The 17,298-nt window shown below is 34.4% G+C and overlaps 1 protein-coding gene across 4 annotated transcripts in view; it reads left to right on the top strand.

Moving 5' to 3' along the window:
* Positions 1 to 9,774, top strand: part of LOC111502962 (uncharacterized) — a 493,652-nt gene extending 483,878 nt beyond the window's left edge. For all 4 annotated transcript variants that reach the window (XM_074183432.1, XM_074183430.1, XM_074183433.1 and 1 more), the window contains one exon: positions 1,173 to 9,774. In XM_074183432.1, the coding sequence (XP_074039533.1) occupies positions 1,173 to 1,345 (173 nt within the window). In that variant the 3' untranslated portion in view covers positions 1,346 to 9,774. The remainder of the gene's footprint in view (positions 1 to 1,172) is intronic.
* Positions 9,775 to 17,298: the final 7,524 nt, after the last annotated feature.

Consider the following 17,298-nt stretch of genomic DNA (forward strand, 5'->3'; position numbering starts at 1 on the left):
ATGAAAAAAACATAGAATAAAAATAATTTTTAAAAACTAAAATAAAAATTTGCAAACGACATTTCGACTGTTAGTAGCCACAATCGTCTTCGGGTGATAACTGGACTATTCCTCCGAAAGATGACTATTTATAGTTTATAGATCATTCGAGCGCTTTCATCTATCCCCTCTTCCCTCTTTCCGCTTCACCGGTTTAGCATGAATTGACCGTTTAGCGGGAGTCGACCGTTTTCCGCTTGATTATAGGTTTCCATGTGTTGCGTATCTCTACGCTAGCTTGGCGTCGTTGGATAACATATATACCGCTTCTTTGAACTTCGTCTTGAACCAATGTTCTATCCTGTGGATGATCCCAGCTAGGCACCGTTTGATGTTATGTTGATTAGTCCAAACATGCTCTGCTTGTCCCGATTTGTTGGTTTCTCCTCGCTGTGTGTTTCTCTAGTGCTCGGCAATGCGGACTTTCACAGGGAACGCGGTAAATGTAATTCTTGGAATCGCAGTCCGCGTTTGACGGCCAGATTTTTGTGATGCTGCTACGGATAGTGTTTCCGGATGTGAAGCAGGTTCTGATGTTGTACTTGGACTCAAGCACTGGTTCTGGCGGCTTCTCTTTCTTGCGATGCTCTTGCTGTCTTCTAGCTAAAGTCTGTTCCACCATCATTTTGGACTAACTATTTTTCTGATGATGCCTAGTTCTTCGTATTACAGATCCCTAAAGCACAATTCACTAGAGTCTGGTAGATAGATGGTGGTTGGTTTCGTGATTCAAATACTGTCCCATGTGAGTGGGTTTTCGATATACAGATGTTTCCCACTTAGTGTCGCTCCTCTTCACCAATGGTATAAGAATGGCAATTCGTTTTGGACTTCCTTCATCATTCTGAAGGTGACAACTACTTCCATGCTCCATACATCCATTACATTAAAATACATGAACGAGTTATGGAAAAAATTTCATTTACATGAAACCCTATCATCAATGTCGGACTTCAAGGTTTTGGATTAAAAATAATACAAAATACTTTTTTTACACCAGAACAAAAATACTGCCTCTCGACACTCATTTGGCTAATCAGGTTAAATTGATGTTAGTGATAAGTTCAATTCAAATATCTTATCGAAAAGAATTGACAAATGTGTGTAATGTTATTTTTTTGTTTCAATTTCAGGCGAGAAGCCATATCAATGTTCGTGGGAAGGTTGTACCTGGAAATTTGCAAGATCAGACGAGCTAACAAGGCACTATCGAAAACACACCGGACAAAAACCTTTCAGTTGCAATTTATGTCAGAGATCCTTCAGTAGGTCAGACCACCTTTCGTTACACATGAAAAGACACTAATGAAGACTCTAAATGGTTTTTAGATCAATTTTAGAGAAATTTCTTTAGGTTTATTTAATTTTTTATCCACTAAATTTCATCCCAGTGTACTCAATGGAGTTGATCTCGAGTACATTTCTTGGGAAAATTCCAACGGTAAATTCGATTCACAAATTCAAAATTTTTTTATCTTATTTTACCTGCGAAGCATTTCTCTCACAAACCAATTTCAATCCAATATTAATTCTCAGAATATTTGGAGAACTCCAATGATGAGAGATTTTAGAATATTTCAAGACTAAAAATTCACAAAACTAAACCTTTTCAATATTAATTGGAACTAACACAATTTATTTCGAGAGAAAAAGTTTCTGAAAATCTTCAGTAATTCGTCCAGGGAGCGAATATTGGAATCAACATTTTAATTCCATCTTATATGTTCTGACACGGTAAACGTCCAGTGGTTCAGGTCTCTAGCTCAGTTTTTGTTCAATCAAATTCAAAAAAGAATATGTTATCGTTTGTATAATGCTTTGTATCTCAACTACATTGAATGAAAAAATATACTGGAAATTAATTTTTGTCATTAACTGAACTGAACAATAATTTAACTTTGGTGACTCTACTGCTGCCTACGAAATTTAAAGAAATATTCATAACCTCAATAGAAAGGGGCCATATTCCACATTAGAAATATCACCTACTATTTATTGAAGTTCATTTTTATCTGTTAATACCAGCACCTGGTATAAACCTTAAAACAATTTTTTATTTGGTTAAACCCAGTTGCCTTCATCGTCAATTCTCATGTAATATTCAATGTGATATATCTTTTTGAGAAAAATAAGAATTAATTTATTACATATTTAATTTACAAGATATAACATAAGTGATGAATTCAATTTCTGAGGTAACTTCTTGTTGGTTTTTCGACAAACATGATCTCAAAGTTCTTATTAAAATCAGCTTTTTATCAGCAACTCGGACATGGTAAAGCCGAATATGTTGATACTTGGTTTAAAAAGGCTTTTATGATTATACTTAATTGAAAAGACTCATATTCAAGTTAATAATTTCAGTGGCGTTAAGGAAGTTGTCTGTTTGTTATTCAGAGAATAACTTTTGCAAATCACTAGAGTTTTTTCTAAGTAAGATATTACTTTCAGAATAATCAAAGAAACATACAACTTTCTGGTTTCTTGAATTTTTTGTATCGTGTTCAATTTTTGATACCACATAAAAAATTATTTTTTGCACATCCTTAAACCAGAAAACAGAAATCTTTCATCAACACCAAATGGAATTTCATTTAAAAGTTCCGGTCAGATTTATCGAAATAATGGAGGAATAAGCAGAAGAATCGAATGTTACGTATTGCGGTTTATAAAACCGCAAGTTATAATATAGCTATAATATAGCTTCCTTAGTTTACAAAACCGAAACACGTGTTGAGGTGAAGGTATGGGAAGCTATAATATAGCTTCCTCTACCTTCACCTCAACACGTGTTTCGGTTTTGTAAACTGTCCAGTGAAAGTCTCAGAAAGATGTGGTGCGTCAATGCGTAATGGATTTTTATCACATAATAAAAGTAAGACAAGTTGATGAAAACGCATTAATTTTCAAAACTTTTTTACCGTTTTTCGAAAAACTAAGCAGATTACAGTCTGTCAAATGTGAGAAGAGCTTTCTGAATTCCGTTATGGTCCCGCCCACTAGATGTGGGTTCTTTATAAGACTATGGGAACGAGAGAGAACGAGAGAGAGAGAGAATCTCAAGTCTCTTCCAAAGTTTGACAAGCTGTAGTACATGTTTACATGAACTTCATTTATGAAAGATGACAAGGATTCACTTCCTGAAATCAAATTCGCCACTTTATGTTACATCTTGTATACGAATTCCAAATGGTGCTATTGTTAAAAATTTATTAAAACATATTGATTGCTTGATTTCCTTCATACAATATTAAAAAGATGTGTAGAGAATATATCTATATAATATGAATTTATAAGTAAATTCTTCACGTCGAGAAGTTTGCGATGATGAAAATGAGCAAAATAGCTTTGCAGGCTAGTAATATTAAATATTAAAAAAAAATGGAAAATTGTCGATCTCGGTCTTTCTTCTAAATTTACTCACCGTCACTCAAATCAATAATTCTACACGATTTTACATGAACCTTTATGAACTCAATGTTTGCATCACGTATTTCACAGAACTGCATCGAAGAAAATGAAGGCAAGATTTTGATATGTATCTTTCTGTGACATGTATATCAGCGATGTCGATTGGCAGGCTGTTACGAGTGAATGTATGCTGGAAAGAATTGTGAAGAAAAAAAGAGATAAAATACTGTTTTAGTGCTGCACCCACATATACAGGGTTGATAGATTTTCCCATTACTCAAGTATTCAAGATTATTGCGTTTTCAAATGTTATATATTAAAAATCATTCATTCAATGAGGTATTATGTTTAATAAACTCAAGTTATGTCGCATATTCATTAAAGTAACCTTTTCTGCTTTTCCAAAATCATATACATTTTGGAATTTGGTTTGAAAGTAGGAGTGTGTCTCAATGTTAATGACAGCACAGTCATATTTGAAACTTAGAATTTATTTCGAAACAGAACTAATGAATATTATTGATTTGTTTTCTCAAAAAATAAAAAGGTCTATTGTACTCAAACATGAAAACTCAAACATTTTATTTATTTATCGGTCAAGTACACTACAAAATATTATAAAATCCCAAATGGTACATCAAAAAAGTTTTAATTGTAGAAATTAGTCAAGCATTTGAGCAGTTATGAACCCAACAAGTGAGATCCTTAAGATAAACTATTGTAATTACCTAAAAATAAATGAACCTATTTATTTTCATTAGTCCAGTACACCACAAACTCTTAATAAAATACCAAATGGAACATAAAGAAGAAAAAATACTTAAAAGACATGAATAACCATAAAGACATTCAACACTAATCATCAATTAAATTATAAAACAAAACGTAACTATATCAAGTACAGTACAATGTGCAAACAAACCATAGAGTCAAGTTATTACTTCATAATAAATAAAGATATGCATTTTCATTTGTCAAGTAGTACATTATATAATAATTATACATTATATAATAATAACGTACAAACCTAACTGTAATAATATGATAGTTTGTGGTGATTTCAATATTGACTGCTATAATGGTTATAATAATAATTTTAAAAAATTATGTGATATTTTTAACTGTTTTAATATGCTCCCAGAAGTGGGTTGGCCAACAAGAGTTACAACTAGTGCAGTGTCAACAATTGATAATATATTTTCCGATTTCAGAAATTGATCATGCTGTGTAATAGACAACACTATATCTGATCACAGAACGTTACTATTCGACTGCGGAATGAGAGCACTTGAAGCGGGAAATTCGTGGGAATTGAAAAGATCATTTAATAATGATATCAATTCTTTTGTTGAAGGTCTACAGAGTGAAGACTGGTTAGACTCAATGAGCACATCTGACAAGAATGATGCTTTTTCTAAATTTTCATTGAAATTCTCATACCATTTTGGGATGAATTTCCCAAAACGTAAAAAATACTTGAATAACAATAAAAACAAGGGTTGGATCAATACCGAAATTGTAAAATCAAACCACAATTTAAAGGATCTTTTTAAGTTGAAACAAATTTTTCCCGAGTTAATAACTTTTTACAATAGGGAGAAACTAAAACATTTAAAACTGATCAATTCGACTAAAAAACGATACTACCAGAGTAAAATAGAAAACGCGGACAATATTCATAAAGCAGCGTGGGGAATTGTACCTCATTTAACTAATAAGTCAAATAGTAAGCAAAAAAATATAATAATAAAAGACAATAACCGTATGGTAGAATCACCAAATTTGATTGCCAATGTGTTCAATCATTATTTCAGAGACATTGCTGTAGATATAATAAATAAGATAGATAAAAACAATGTAGGGTATGAGCTCTTCTTGAGGAATATTGTATCGCCTACGAACTCATTATACCTTAGTCCCTATACGGAAACTGAACTATATAGCCTTTTACAACAAAAAATGAAAAATAAATATTTTTCCGGCTTTGATGAGGTCGCAATGTTTTTTTTTGAGAAAATGTCTACCAGTCTTGATGAGGCCATTGGTCTATTTGATGAATTTATCCTTTACCACTGGATCATTTCCCGACCCTCTTAAAATGGAAAAAATTATTCCAATCCATAAAAAAAATTGTTGCCAATTCTTGGAAAATTACAGACCCGTGACAATCCCATCTTGCTTTTCGAAGATTTTTGAATACGCCTTCTTCAATCGAATGATACCGTTCTGTGATAATAATAACGTCTTTGCCAGAAATCAACATAGATTTTTAAATAAGAAATCAACCATAAGAGCAATACATTCATCCTATAACGAAATAATCAAATGCCTCGATGCAGGAGAGTGCCCTGTTGGGATTCGACTGTGTAGATCATCAAATTCTAAAAGATAAACTGTACAAGTATGGCATACGTGGTCTTCCGCTGTCTTGGTTATCGGATTACCTCTCTCATAGAAAACAGTTTGTAGAAGTTAATAAAATGAGATCTGATATAATTTCTACGGACCTTGGGGTGCCACAAGGATCCATATTAGGCCCAGTACTGTTTCTGTTTTATATAAATGATTTGGCAAACTCAATAACTGAAGAAACAGTAATAATGTACGCTGATGACACTTCTATTATCGTCTGATTCTGACCTGGAAGAGAAATGTGCTGAAGTTTTTCGAAACATAAATTCATGGTTTGCGGCAAATAAGTTATTCATGAATGTTGATAAAACTGTTCTGATCCGTTTCCATAATAGACAGAAATATTATACACCAATCAGTTTCAAGATTAATGAGAGGGGAGATTCTGTAACGACAGGCACCGAAAGTACCAAATTCCTGGGACTTCATATCGACCAATGTTTAGGCTGGCATAATCATTGTGAATTTTTAATGAAGAAGTTGAATTCGATAACATTTCAGCTCAGAAATTTAAGACAAGTGTTAAATATTAGTCAGTTGCTGACGCTGTATTATGCTCAAGTTGAGTCCAGACTCAGATATAGCCTATGTTTTTGGGAATATCGTCACGTTGGAATGAGGTATTCCTAGTGCAAAAAGAATACTGAGAACCATAACAGGATTGTCAACTAGGGATTCCTGCAAAAATGTGTTCGTTAATTTTAATATTCTAACATTGCCTTGATTGTTTATATTTGAACTGTGTTTACATGTTTTTGAAAATGACAATGAAATCTTTTTGATGAATAGATGTATCCGCAATGTGAATACTCGTCAAAATAATAATTTGTTTGTACCATATGCCAGAACAAAGCTGGCTTATAACTCACCAAATCTGATGGCTCCCCGAATATTCAACCATTTGCCAATGAATATAAGGGAGAGCAGGTCCTCAAGCCGAATTCAAATATCGCTTGAAATATTTTTTATGTTCTCATAGTTTTTATACTATTGAAGAGTACATGTCCTATTAGTTTGTAAGTAGTACCTAAGATTTTATCACTGACGGCTCCTACACAATGTATATTTGTCAACAGGAAATAAATAAATTTAAAAAAAATGTAATAAAATCCAAATCGCAATCTATGGAAGTTTAAATTCAAATATAAAAAAAGACATGTACAAACACTAGAATAAGTTATGATAATTAAAAGAAATAATAAACGACTATTCAGAAGTTTAATGAACAATCTCTGAATGAAGTCGTCTGATTGCCATTTTTATTTTAAATGTGACAAATGAAAAAGATCCAAATTCTGAAAGGTATGTATTGAAATTTTTCCGAAGTCTACAACTTATTGCCATCAAGTCATAGTTAGGCTTGTAGAATCGCAACCCAAATGAAAAAATGTGATTATTTCTTAAGGATCTTGAGTTAACAGGAAGGCAAAGGTCATCTAAAATAACTCACCAATTGTAGTGGAAGTTTATTATTTTATGAAGGAATAGGAGTTAAATCCAAAGTAGGGTAGGCCAAATTTCCAAATTATATATTTAGTGAAGCGGTTTTGCACTTTTTCAAGCATAAAGAGACACCAAATAACACTATTATATTCCAAAACACTCCGAACCAGTGAAAAGTATGATGACTTTAGGTATAGCATCATATTCCGTAATATGGCGGGTATTCATTTTGATGAATCCGAGCATTCTGAATGCTTTATTACAGATATTGACATGATCAATAAAGCTTAGATTTTTATCGAAGGTAATTCTCAAATCGCATCTTTTGATAGTTTGAAGAGTTACATCATTAATAGAGTCGTTTCCAATGACAGGCTGCCTTATTCTATAAAATCTCAACACATTACATTTCTTAACGTAAACATTTAAATAATTAGTATCACAGTAGGTACAAAAGCTATCCAGGTCATTATGAATACATTCAATATCATTGGTAGATTATCACATGAATTGTTTCTGACACACTGTCAGTTATCCACACATTCTGCAATCTACCGAAAAGGTTGTATTCAATATTCAATACATTTCAAGTATCTGCCCATTATTCCAAGATTATTAAGTTTTAAAATTAATAGTTCATTTTGAATAACATCAACAATTCAAGTATATTAATTTTTTTCGAAACTTAATTTCACACATGTGTTGCGTATAATGACATTAACATTGGATATTCTGTATTTTTTATTTCAGTTGAGTGAACACAATTGATTGATTATAAATTATGAACTGTTCTGATACTGTTCCAAAAATATTATGAAAGTTTTCAGAGGAAGACAAAAAGAGAAACAATGACGATTCGAATATTTCAATGATCTAAATGGAGAATTCATTACATTCAGAGAAACTGTCTCATCTCTTTATAATATTGTATGAAGGAGAAGTTCAACGCGTAACCGTTAAAAACGCTACTATCTATTTCTGTTTTGTAAATAAATGAAAATTATTTGTGATTATTATATTTTTGTTGATATAATAATGTAAATTTTTGTGTCAATTAATCGATTTTAGATAGTTGATTCGGAAAAATATGTAGTTTGTACATAACAAATCCATTATTCTTGTAAATGTTTTCATTCCTATTTTAGTTATAAGACTATTTGTATTTTGGAACAGGTGCCAGTAAAACGTCAGATTTATGACAGTCCAAATATTTTAAACTTGTGATTGACATCATAACACATATGTCATATGTGTAACACATATGACATATGTGTTAGACTGACCATGAACTCCGATATTCATGGTCAGTCTAACACATATCACGTCATTTTTTGCTAGAAAACCCCTTAGATACTTTGTTTATAGGAACTACTGTTATAGAAAAATCAGTAAAGTAGGATATTTTGTTAAGTTTATGTAATATTTATGAATAGCCTATATTATCATCTATTTTTCAATAAGAAAAAGCAATTTTCTTTTTTGATCAAAGCTTCGTTCTATTTGAGAGTTGATTGTTCCAAATAAATGAAGAAAAATATTTCTAATGAATACTATAGTCACTTGTAATGATGATCACAAAACGTACGTTTTAGAACGTATACTATATGAAAATATGAATGAAGAATAGAACAAACAACAAAACAATGAAATAAACATATTACATATCCCTAAATTTTTTCTCATATATTCAAAATTAAAAATCGCATTATCACAAATTTTCAGTTATTTCATGAGTATTAATGGGTTTGAGAATGTGAGTCCATGAATCTCTCTATCTATTAATACAATTTAACAGCCGAAGGAACTAGACTGACATTTTTCGCCAATTTCTGATAAATTCATTTCTCTTGTTTACTTTTCTTCGAGATATAAGAGTGTAAATAACTATACAGGTACAGGGTAAGAAGAAGTTGATGTTTGTAGCATTCTCTGATGATTAATTCAACAATAGGTTTGAACATTGTTGATTTCACTTCCTATGTATTCATTTAACCAATACCACTTCAAGCAAATCAACTCAAATCAGAATTCAGGAGTGAGATGCCAAATTCCTATCATCAGTTATTATTTGGAATGTATCTTCAACTGGAATTTATTTTCAATACTCTGTAGATTTTTTATTTCATTGGCATTTGCTTAGTTACAACGTGGAGATTCGAGATTTGAGGTGAATATTTTAGTTTTATATAGTTTTATATTAAAAATAGTACGTATATTTTCGCCAGTAATAGGGGCCAGTATATATTTTTTTAGGTAGCTTGTAAGAAAGATGTTTTGTTTCGATCTCCAATATTTTTAGCAATAAATTGTGAATCATTCATATTGTACATTTTCATTTCAGGAATTCATATACTGATCGGGGCATTTTTAAGAAAATCTGAGAGAATAAAAAATGTTACATTTTTCAGAGGAATATATTTATTTAATGTTATTATTATTAAGATGTTCGAAATAAAAAAAGTGGACGGGCATACGTGTTTTATTTTGATTATGAGGAAAATCTATGTTAGAACACATGAATATGGCAAATAAATTAATAAATTAATATATATATATATATATATATATATATATATATATATATATATATATATATATATTTGATTGATGCAACTAATTTTCCTTTATTTTGAGTATTTCAATATTAAATTCTTCAAAAAGGATTTGAAGCTTCATATCTTCTATTAATTATCTGCGAGTCCTTTCGACAGTTAGTAGTACTGTCATCTTCTAGGCACCCCTCAAAGTGAGTTGCAGTTTGAGGGGTGCCTAGGTACTTTTCTTGGTTATTCACACCTTGTCTTCAATCGAGGACCGCCTGCCTGGTACTGACGATGCCCATAACGATGAAACAGCTTTCTACCGGTGGCTCTTAAATTGAAATCAATATGGGAATGATCAAAATAGTACTTATCCTTGGAGTTATTTGGGATAGCAGCGAAGCGCAAGTGTACTCTTATAACATTATATTTCCAATATTTCGACAATGGTTATCGTCATCATCAGGGAGCTAAGATGATAGGCTTTGAATTTTATACAGAACTTAAGTTATTAAATGAATACTTACAATGTTAGTGAGATTGGTCGCAATTGAGTTGAGTTAAAATTAAAATATGAACGTTGTAATCATGATAAAAACAAACATGATAAAACGTAATGAATGAATTTACAAAATGCAATGTTTCACATCGGTAGTTAGAGAAGGAGTTTAAGATTCGTCATTAATATTTACGTGAAATAGGCTTAAATAAACGGGTTGCTTGAGAAAAATATTCGAGAATATTGAATGTTATGAGGATAAGTGGATTAGATAAGACCCATACATTAAAAGACCAACTGGAAAACCCCGATTGGGAAATCCTTGAGAATAATGAAAAATCAAATAAAATCAGTTAACAATACATAAAATAAAAATAATGCCATAAAACGATCTGCTTTTTCGTACAAATTTTAGAGCTGGCAACTCTAGGCTAAATACTAAAAAATTAAGATTCACTTGAAAAACATAATTTCGATAGCAAGATTTTGAGACCACCCTTGAACTGCCCAAGTTCAATAAAATAAGATAGAGCCGTTAATTGAAGGGCAGAGGGCAAAGTTTCTTGGTACAGCGCTTGCACTCGCCATTCTTGGTTTTTAGAGTCACTACATTAACAATGCCGTCTTCTCCTAGATGGATTGCGGTGATTCTTCCAATGGACCAAACAAGTAGGGGAAGACTGTCTTCATGGATTAGAACCAAATCTCCAAAAGAATCCTGCTAGTTGATTTAGAACGTTGATGCGAGCTAATAAGGTTATTTAGATATTTCTCATGCCAGCGATCCCAAAAGTACTGCTTTAATTTCTGTGCATGTTGCCAGGCAGACAATCGGTTGAATGGAGTGTCAGTGAAGTCAACCTCTGGACAGCTTGTCAATGGAGCACCAGTGAGGAAGTGGCCGGCAGTCAAAGGCAAAAGGTCGTTGGGATCCGGTGATAAAGGAGATTAAGGACGAGAATTCAATATCGCTTTGATCTCAATTATATAGGTTTCCAATTGTTCATATGTAAGCAAAGTATCTCCGACAGTGCAGAGTAAATATTTTTTGAGTGATTTAACCACACTTTCCCAAAGTCCTCCAAAATGAGGAGCTCTGGGTGATATGAAATGCCAAGTGATTCTTTCATTTCATCAAAATGGTTATAGCGGTTTGGTAATCAGCTGAATTGAATAAGACTTGCTGCTCACGGTCAGCACCGACAAAGTTAGTGCCGTTGTCAGCCAAGAAAGCTTCCGTAGTAAGATCGGAAACAAGCTCTAAATGAATAGCTTTAGTGGCCATGCAAATATAAACTGCAACGTAGACTTTGAGCTCATTCCGATTACGGAAACGCTTCTCCTTAATGTACAGTGGGCCGCAGTTTTACTCCCGTTACCTTCACGTAAATGTCATTATATATGTACATATATATGACATGATAAAGGTTGCCTCTTTTCTCTCATGCAGATCTACGACTTTGTAGGTACGTGTGGCAGATATCCAACGGAGAACAACAACTAACCCAGCTAATGCCGCGCAGAGAGTTGAAGTAAAACCATCAGGCACCTGTGCAACGTCTTCGACTTGGAAGATTCATCGCAACTTATTTCCCACTATGAAAAGCAGAAATTAATTTCGTTTGGTCGATTCAACCAACTGATATACCGGTTTCGAGGTGATTGCCCCATCATCAATCTCGGGCATGGTCTCTTCAGAACGGTGTGGACCGTCTGAGTATCACGACTGAACAAATATAATTCCAGCTAGTCATAGAATCTCTCTGCAGTTGATTCAGTGGGATGTCCACTGCGCCACCTGCAGACAGAGCCAGGAAACAACTCCACAATCATACTCCGGGGTGGGAGTCGGAATAATTATTAATGCTAAAGTTTGCCCCTTTCCTCTCATGCAGACCTACGACTGTGTAGGTACGTGTGGCAGATACCCAACGGAAAAACAACAACTAACCCAGCTAATGCCGCGAGAGTTGAAGTAAAACCATCAGGCACCTGTGCAACGTCTTCGACTTGGAAGATTCGTCCTGAGTTATTTCCCACTATGAAAAGCAGAAATTAATTTCGTTTGATCGATCCGACCAACTGATATACCGGTTTCGGGGTTCACACCGTTCTGAAGAGACAATGCCCAGTAATAATGATGGGGCAATCACCATATATAACCCCCAAGTCTCAACACTTGTCACCTCACAAACCACAAGAGGAGACTAAATCATCTGTCGGTAACAAATAAGACAGATGGGTATCCGCGGCTAAGCTAAACCGTGAAGACGAGAGTGGGTTAAACAACTTAGCAAATTTCAAATAGATCTTAATGGGCGCCAGGTAAATTTAATCCTTCAGATACCCTAAGTAACCCACAATATCAATAACTTACCAATTAATATTGGAAATAAAAGATAAAGATCCCCAATATGATTTATTCAGTAATCCTAACTTACATGGATTAACCAACAACGCTTCTAAGACAACAATGCGATACTCACACTACTACGCGATGTTCAAATGTCAATACGAGAGCGCGGTGTATATAACCACGAATTCAATCAGCCATAAATTACGGTAGTAACGACGCTCAAAAAAACTACAATACGTTGAGTAAAACTACCACGAAAATTGAGTAGGTGAAATCGTAAATACTAGTATTGGAAGGTGAGACAAACTCGTTTGCGTCGCGTGAGCTCAGGCGTAAGCGCATCGGTGTCAACAGGAAATCGTGAAAGGAAGAAAATACCTCAATTTCCGTTTCACAAATGCATCACTATATCAATCAGGTATAAATAAACAAACACTATATTAAACAGGTATCAATAAACATAAGGGCAAACAATTATTTAAATCACTCAGTATGTCACCAATATTCAAATAAATCAATTATAACTTGCGTGCTCCTTTTGGGCCACCCGGTATATGGTGTTAGGCTACCCCGTGGTCCGACGGAAGTGAATCACCCTGTAGTACGGCTGAGATGGATCACCCTGTAGTACGGCGGAGATGGATCACCCTGTAGCACCACCAAGATAGATCACCCTGTAGGGCACGACAAGCTGGACCAGTAATGGATCACCAAATAAGATCCAGAAAGATAAATAAAAAAAAGGAAAGAAGAAAAAAAGGAAAACAGGAAAACAGGAAAACCGGAAAACAGGAAAAAAACAGGAAAAGAAAACCCTACGGAAGAAAATTCTCAATCAGAATCAGATAAAAACAAGGTGAGATTCAACCCCCATTCAATAGGGACTATTGACTAATCGATACCCCTGGTATATTGGGTCCCCTGTATAACCATATAACCCGTAAAAATCAAGCAAATTGAATGAGTGTTGAAACCTCTCTTCAATACTGATATTCAGTTGAGATACAACGATGGAATCAGAAATTACTAAAATAATTAAAAACACATTCAATGGTAAAATTCTCACCCTGGCCAAGGGATTTTCTATACGTTTCTTCGTGTGCGGTGCTCTGCACGGAAGTCCTACTGGGACTTGATGAGTGACTGAGGGCTTTCTGTTTCTTATGAATCTAGAGACGAGAAACGAAGGTTGTAGAATTGAAGAGGTGATATCATAGCTAAGACCACATGAGAGATGCGACAGTGATTCAGACATACCTAATTTCGGAAATCCTTCCACCTGGCACGAGTTCGGTAACCACCACAAATCCTCAAAAGAGCTTAAGTTTCAGACTGCAAATATCCACACCAAAATGACCAATCAGTCTTCCACTATACAATCCTGACTTGTAGAAATAATCCCCGTGAAGGATGGCACAAATACAACCATATATATCCTACAATCAGTCTGATGGTACCCTTGAACTCCGAACCAAGCTCATCGAAGGCCAACTTCCGAATACTAAGAGACTGCCACATCTGACAGCTAACCAGTTGTTGCCACAGTGCGTCCAATCTACACTACAAGCACCAAGGGGGCGCTGTGCACAACATCATATATCTATCAATTCCTCCACAGCCAATATCAACAAGTCCATGACCCATCAAAACTCCTTCTCAAAGCAATGCAACCCTAAACAACCCTTGACAATTTGAGTAACCGATCAATCCTCCACCCGTGAACAACTGTAGAACTAGTTCGGTGTAGTTCGTCGGAACGACACTACGAAAGTTCGGCGGATGTCAACCAACAGCTGTCCCTTAACCTTGAAATTGAATGTTTACAAAAATATTGTTCCAACCTATTTTCAACTATTTACCAATCCTTATTCATGCGATGGAATAGAAACATATAAGGTAAGTCGCCACATCCTTCCCTTTCAGTACAAATATTAGAGCATTCATATTATGCAGAATATTTACCGAAAATATCAAACAGTATTCAGAAACCCAGAGTTAACTAATATTGTTTTTCAGGCGATATGGCTGTAATATGTAGTAATCCTTCTGGAAGTGATAAATAACAATCTATGCAAGGAATATTCTCGGAAAGGTATAGAGAATAAGGCATGCAACGGCTGAAAAATGATAGGCGGAGTAAACTGAGAAACAAACAATAACAACTATTTCAACCTAGCGAGGAATTTTCGGATCTCCAACGTCGATTGGCAAGAGGAGAATGTGTAAGTACTGGTCAAAGCAGTTAGTCAGGGAGCATACATATATTCTTGTACATTTCAGGTATAGTTTTCTATGGAACGGAAGATTCCCATTACTGTGATGTTAAATGAATAAAATCTACTTGTAACTTAATTACATTGTTAATATCCTTTGAATAAAGATCTTAAAAGGTAACGTAGTGTTTTGAAAGGTCACATAAGAGTAGTTTGATCTAGTGCTAAATTGAAACGTAACACACTGGCTCTACTGGCTGATCAGTTTGGGGACACTATTTATGTTGTTGGTCATGGTATAAAGTAGTATCGTAACATGTACTCGGTTTGCTGGAAATGAATTCTTGACTTCCTGGTTGACGTGAGTTACTAATAGATGTTTTGCGAGACAAAAATGGCCTCCATGATTGCGGCAGTCTCTGCGAATCATCTCGCTTGCTAAGACAGTCGGGACGCTTTTCAATTTCAATGGCTTCACGAATTATCTTGATTATCCTGAAATGAAGATTTTTCTCCGTAGCAATGGTTTTGGTGTTTGGCATGTTTCAAGGTGATGTTTGAAGAGGGATGAGGCTGGATCTGATTTGCAAGCAGGTAGTTTATGATCATAGGCTCTGCTGGAAATTATTCTATTGGTCTAGCCGATGTAAGTTCTGGGGCAGTTAGAACATGGTATTTCGTATATGCTTCATTGCATATCGTGTCCCTGAGTGTTCGTAAAAGAGTTATTGATCATTTGATCAGTTTTGAGTCATTTATTTATTGTCTTCGTCTTATTATCATTGAATTATTGTTGCTATGATGTTGTTGAAAAAAGAGAGAGTTTATGTAAATTTGACATTGTCAATAAAATAATTATCCTGATAAAAAGTGGCGAAATTTTCGACAGATCTTAAGTTTGGTTGACGTACAGTTGTTGTTCGATTGTTTACTGAACCAGTGGACTCAAATTTATCCACCACATTGCGAATAGTCCTCTCGGTAGGATGATTATGGCGACCGTAAAATGAGCAAAGCGCGCGGTACGTTGCCCGAACAGAACACCCATTTTGATAAAACAATTTCATCAGTGGCACGTTTTGTTGAATGCTCTATCGGTCCATGGTAATTGAGCAAAACATAAATGACAACTGATTTGACAGATGTAGCTTCAACAAGATGCTCGTAATCAATTGTCAAAGACGTTATATATTTATTAAACATAGCACTCAAAAAAAGGCAAACCATAGAACGTGAGCAGCAATTCAACACAGGGTGGTCTGGTAATTTGTGCCTGAAGTGTTTCCAAAATTATAAACCATTATAAAAATTTCACCTGGGGCATATGACACCGATGAAATCAATAAGGTGATTCAAAAATTCAGCAAATTCAAAGAAATACAACCGGAAAATGGAGTTGAGTAGAATATCGACAAAGTATTTCTCCTCCATGCAAATAACAACGCTGTAAAATGCGAAATTCGATCGAAATATCACATCCATCTCAAACATGAAAACGTCATTCCTGAACTTTTGGGATTCGATGCCGATGTGTTTATGAACAATGAAAGTCACGAATCAACATTGCCTGTAAATATCAATAAGATAAGAATTATTCGTGTGAATTGTGTCAGATGCATATTCAAATGGTGATGAAATTCACAGCATCTTTGAATTTGATATCGATGTAGATCCCGGATACCATGTGTTGATCATTTGATTAGTTTTGAGTTATTTATTTATTTTCTTGATCATATTACCTTTGAATTGTTGTTGTTAAGGTGTTGTTGAAAAGAAAGAGTTTTTATGTAAATTTGTCAATAAAATAATTGTCCTGACTAAAAGTGGATATTTTTTGGCATGAAAGTTTGATACGAAATAACATTGGTGACCTCGAAGTGATCGCGAAATGGAGGAAGAACGAAAATTAGGCCAAAGACGTACCGGTGGTTTGAACAGAAGCCTATCAACGGATTATATTTGGACACAGAGATTTGGTTTTCCGTGTAACAACAACAGTGATTAATCCCCTGATAAGCGCATCTGAAGAAATACTGACAGTTGAGTCTTCAAAATCCAGGGAAATATCGAAATGTCTGACCCTAATCAAGTTGTGATAGAAAGTAACAAGGTCTCCAAGAAATCGACTAAATCTACGGAGATATGTTCTACCACGACTAGATCAACAAACAAATTCAAACATAGTATTGCAAGTTAAGACAGAAAGAGAAATTCAATTGAAATGAAAAAACGAGGACAAGAATTACAACAAGAGATCAGACGAATCGAGTATGAGTTAGAAGTGAAAAAATGGAATATAGAGAACAATTTACGGCTTCTAAAAATGCAAGAAGACCCCTTCAAAATGCAGAGTTAAATTTTTGATGGAACCAACCTTCATGAAGA

Source organism: Leptinotarsa decemlineata, unplaced genomic scaffold (genome assembly GCF_025532065.1).
Source record: "Leptinotarsa decemlineata unplaced genomic scaffold, Ldec_3_MD MMD2_tig00026340_RagTag_RagTag, whole genome shotgun sequence".
NCBI lineage: Eukaryota > Metazoa > Arthropoda > Insecta > Coleoptera > Chrysomelidae > Leptinotarsa > Leptinotarsa decemlineata.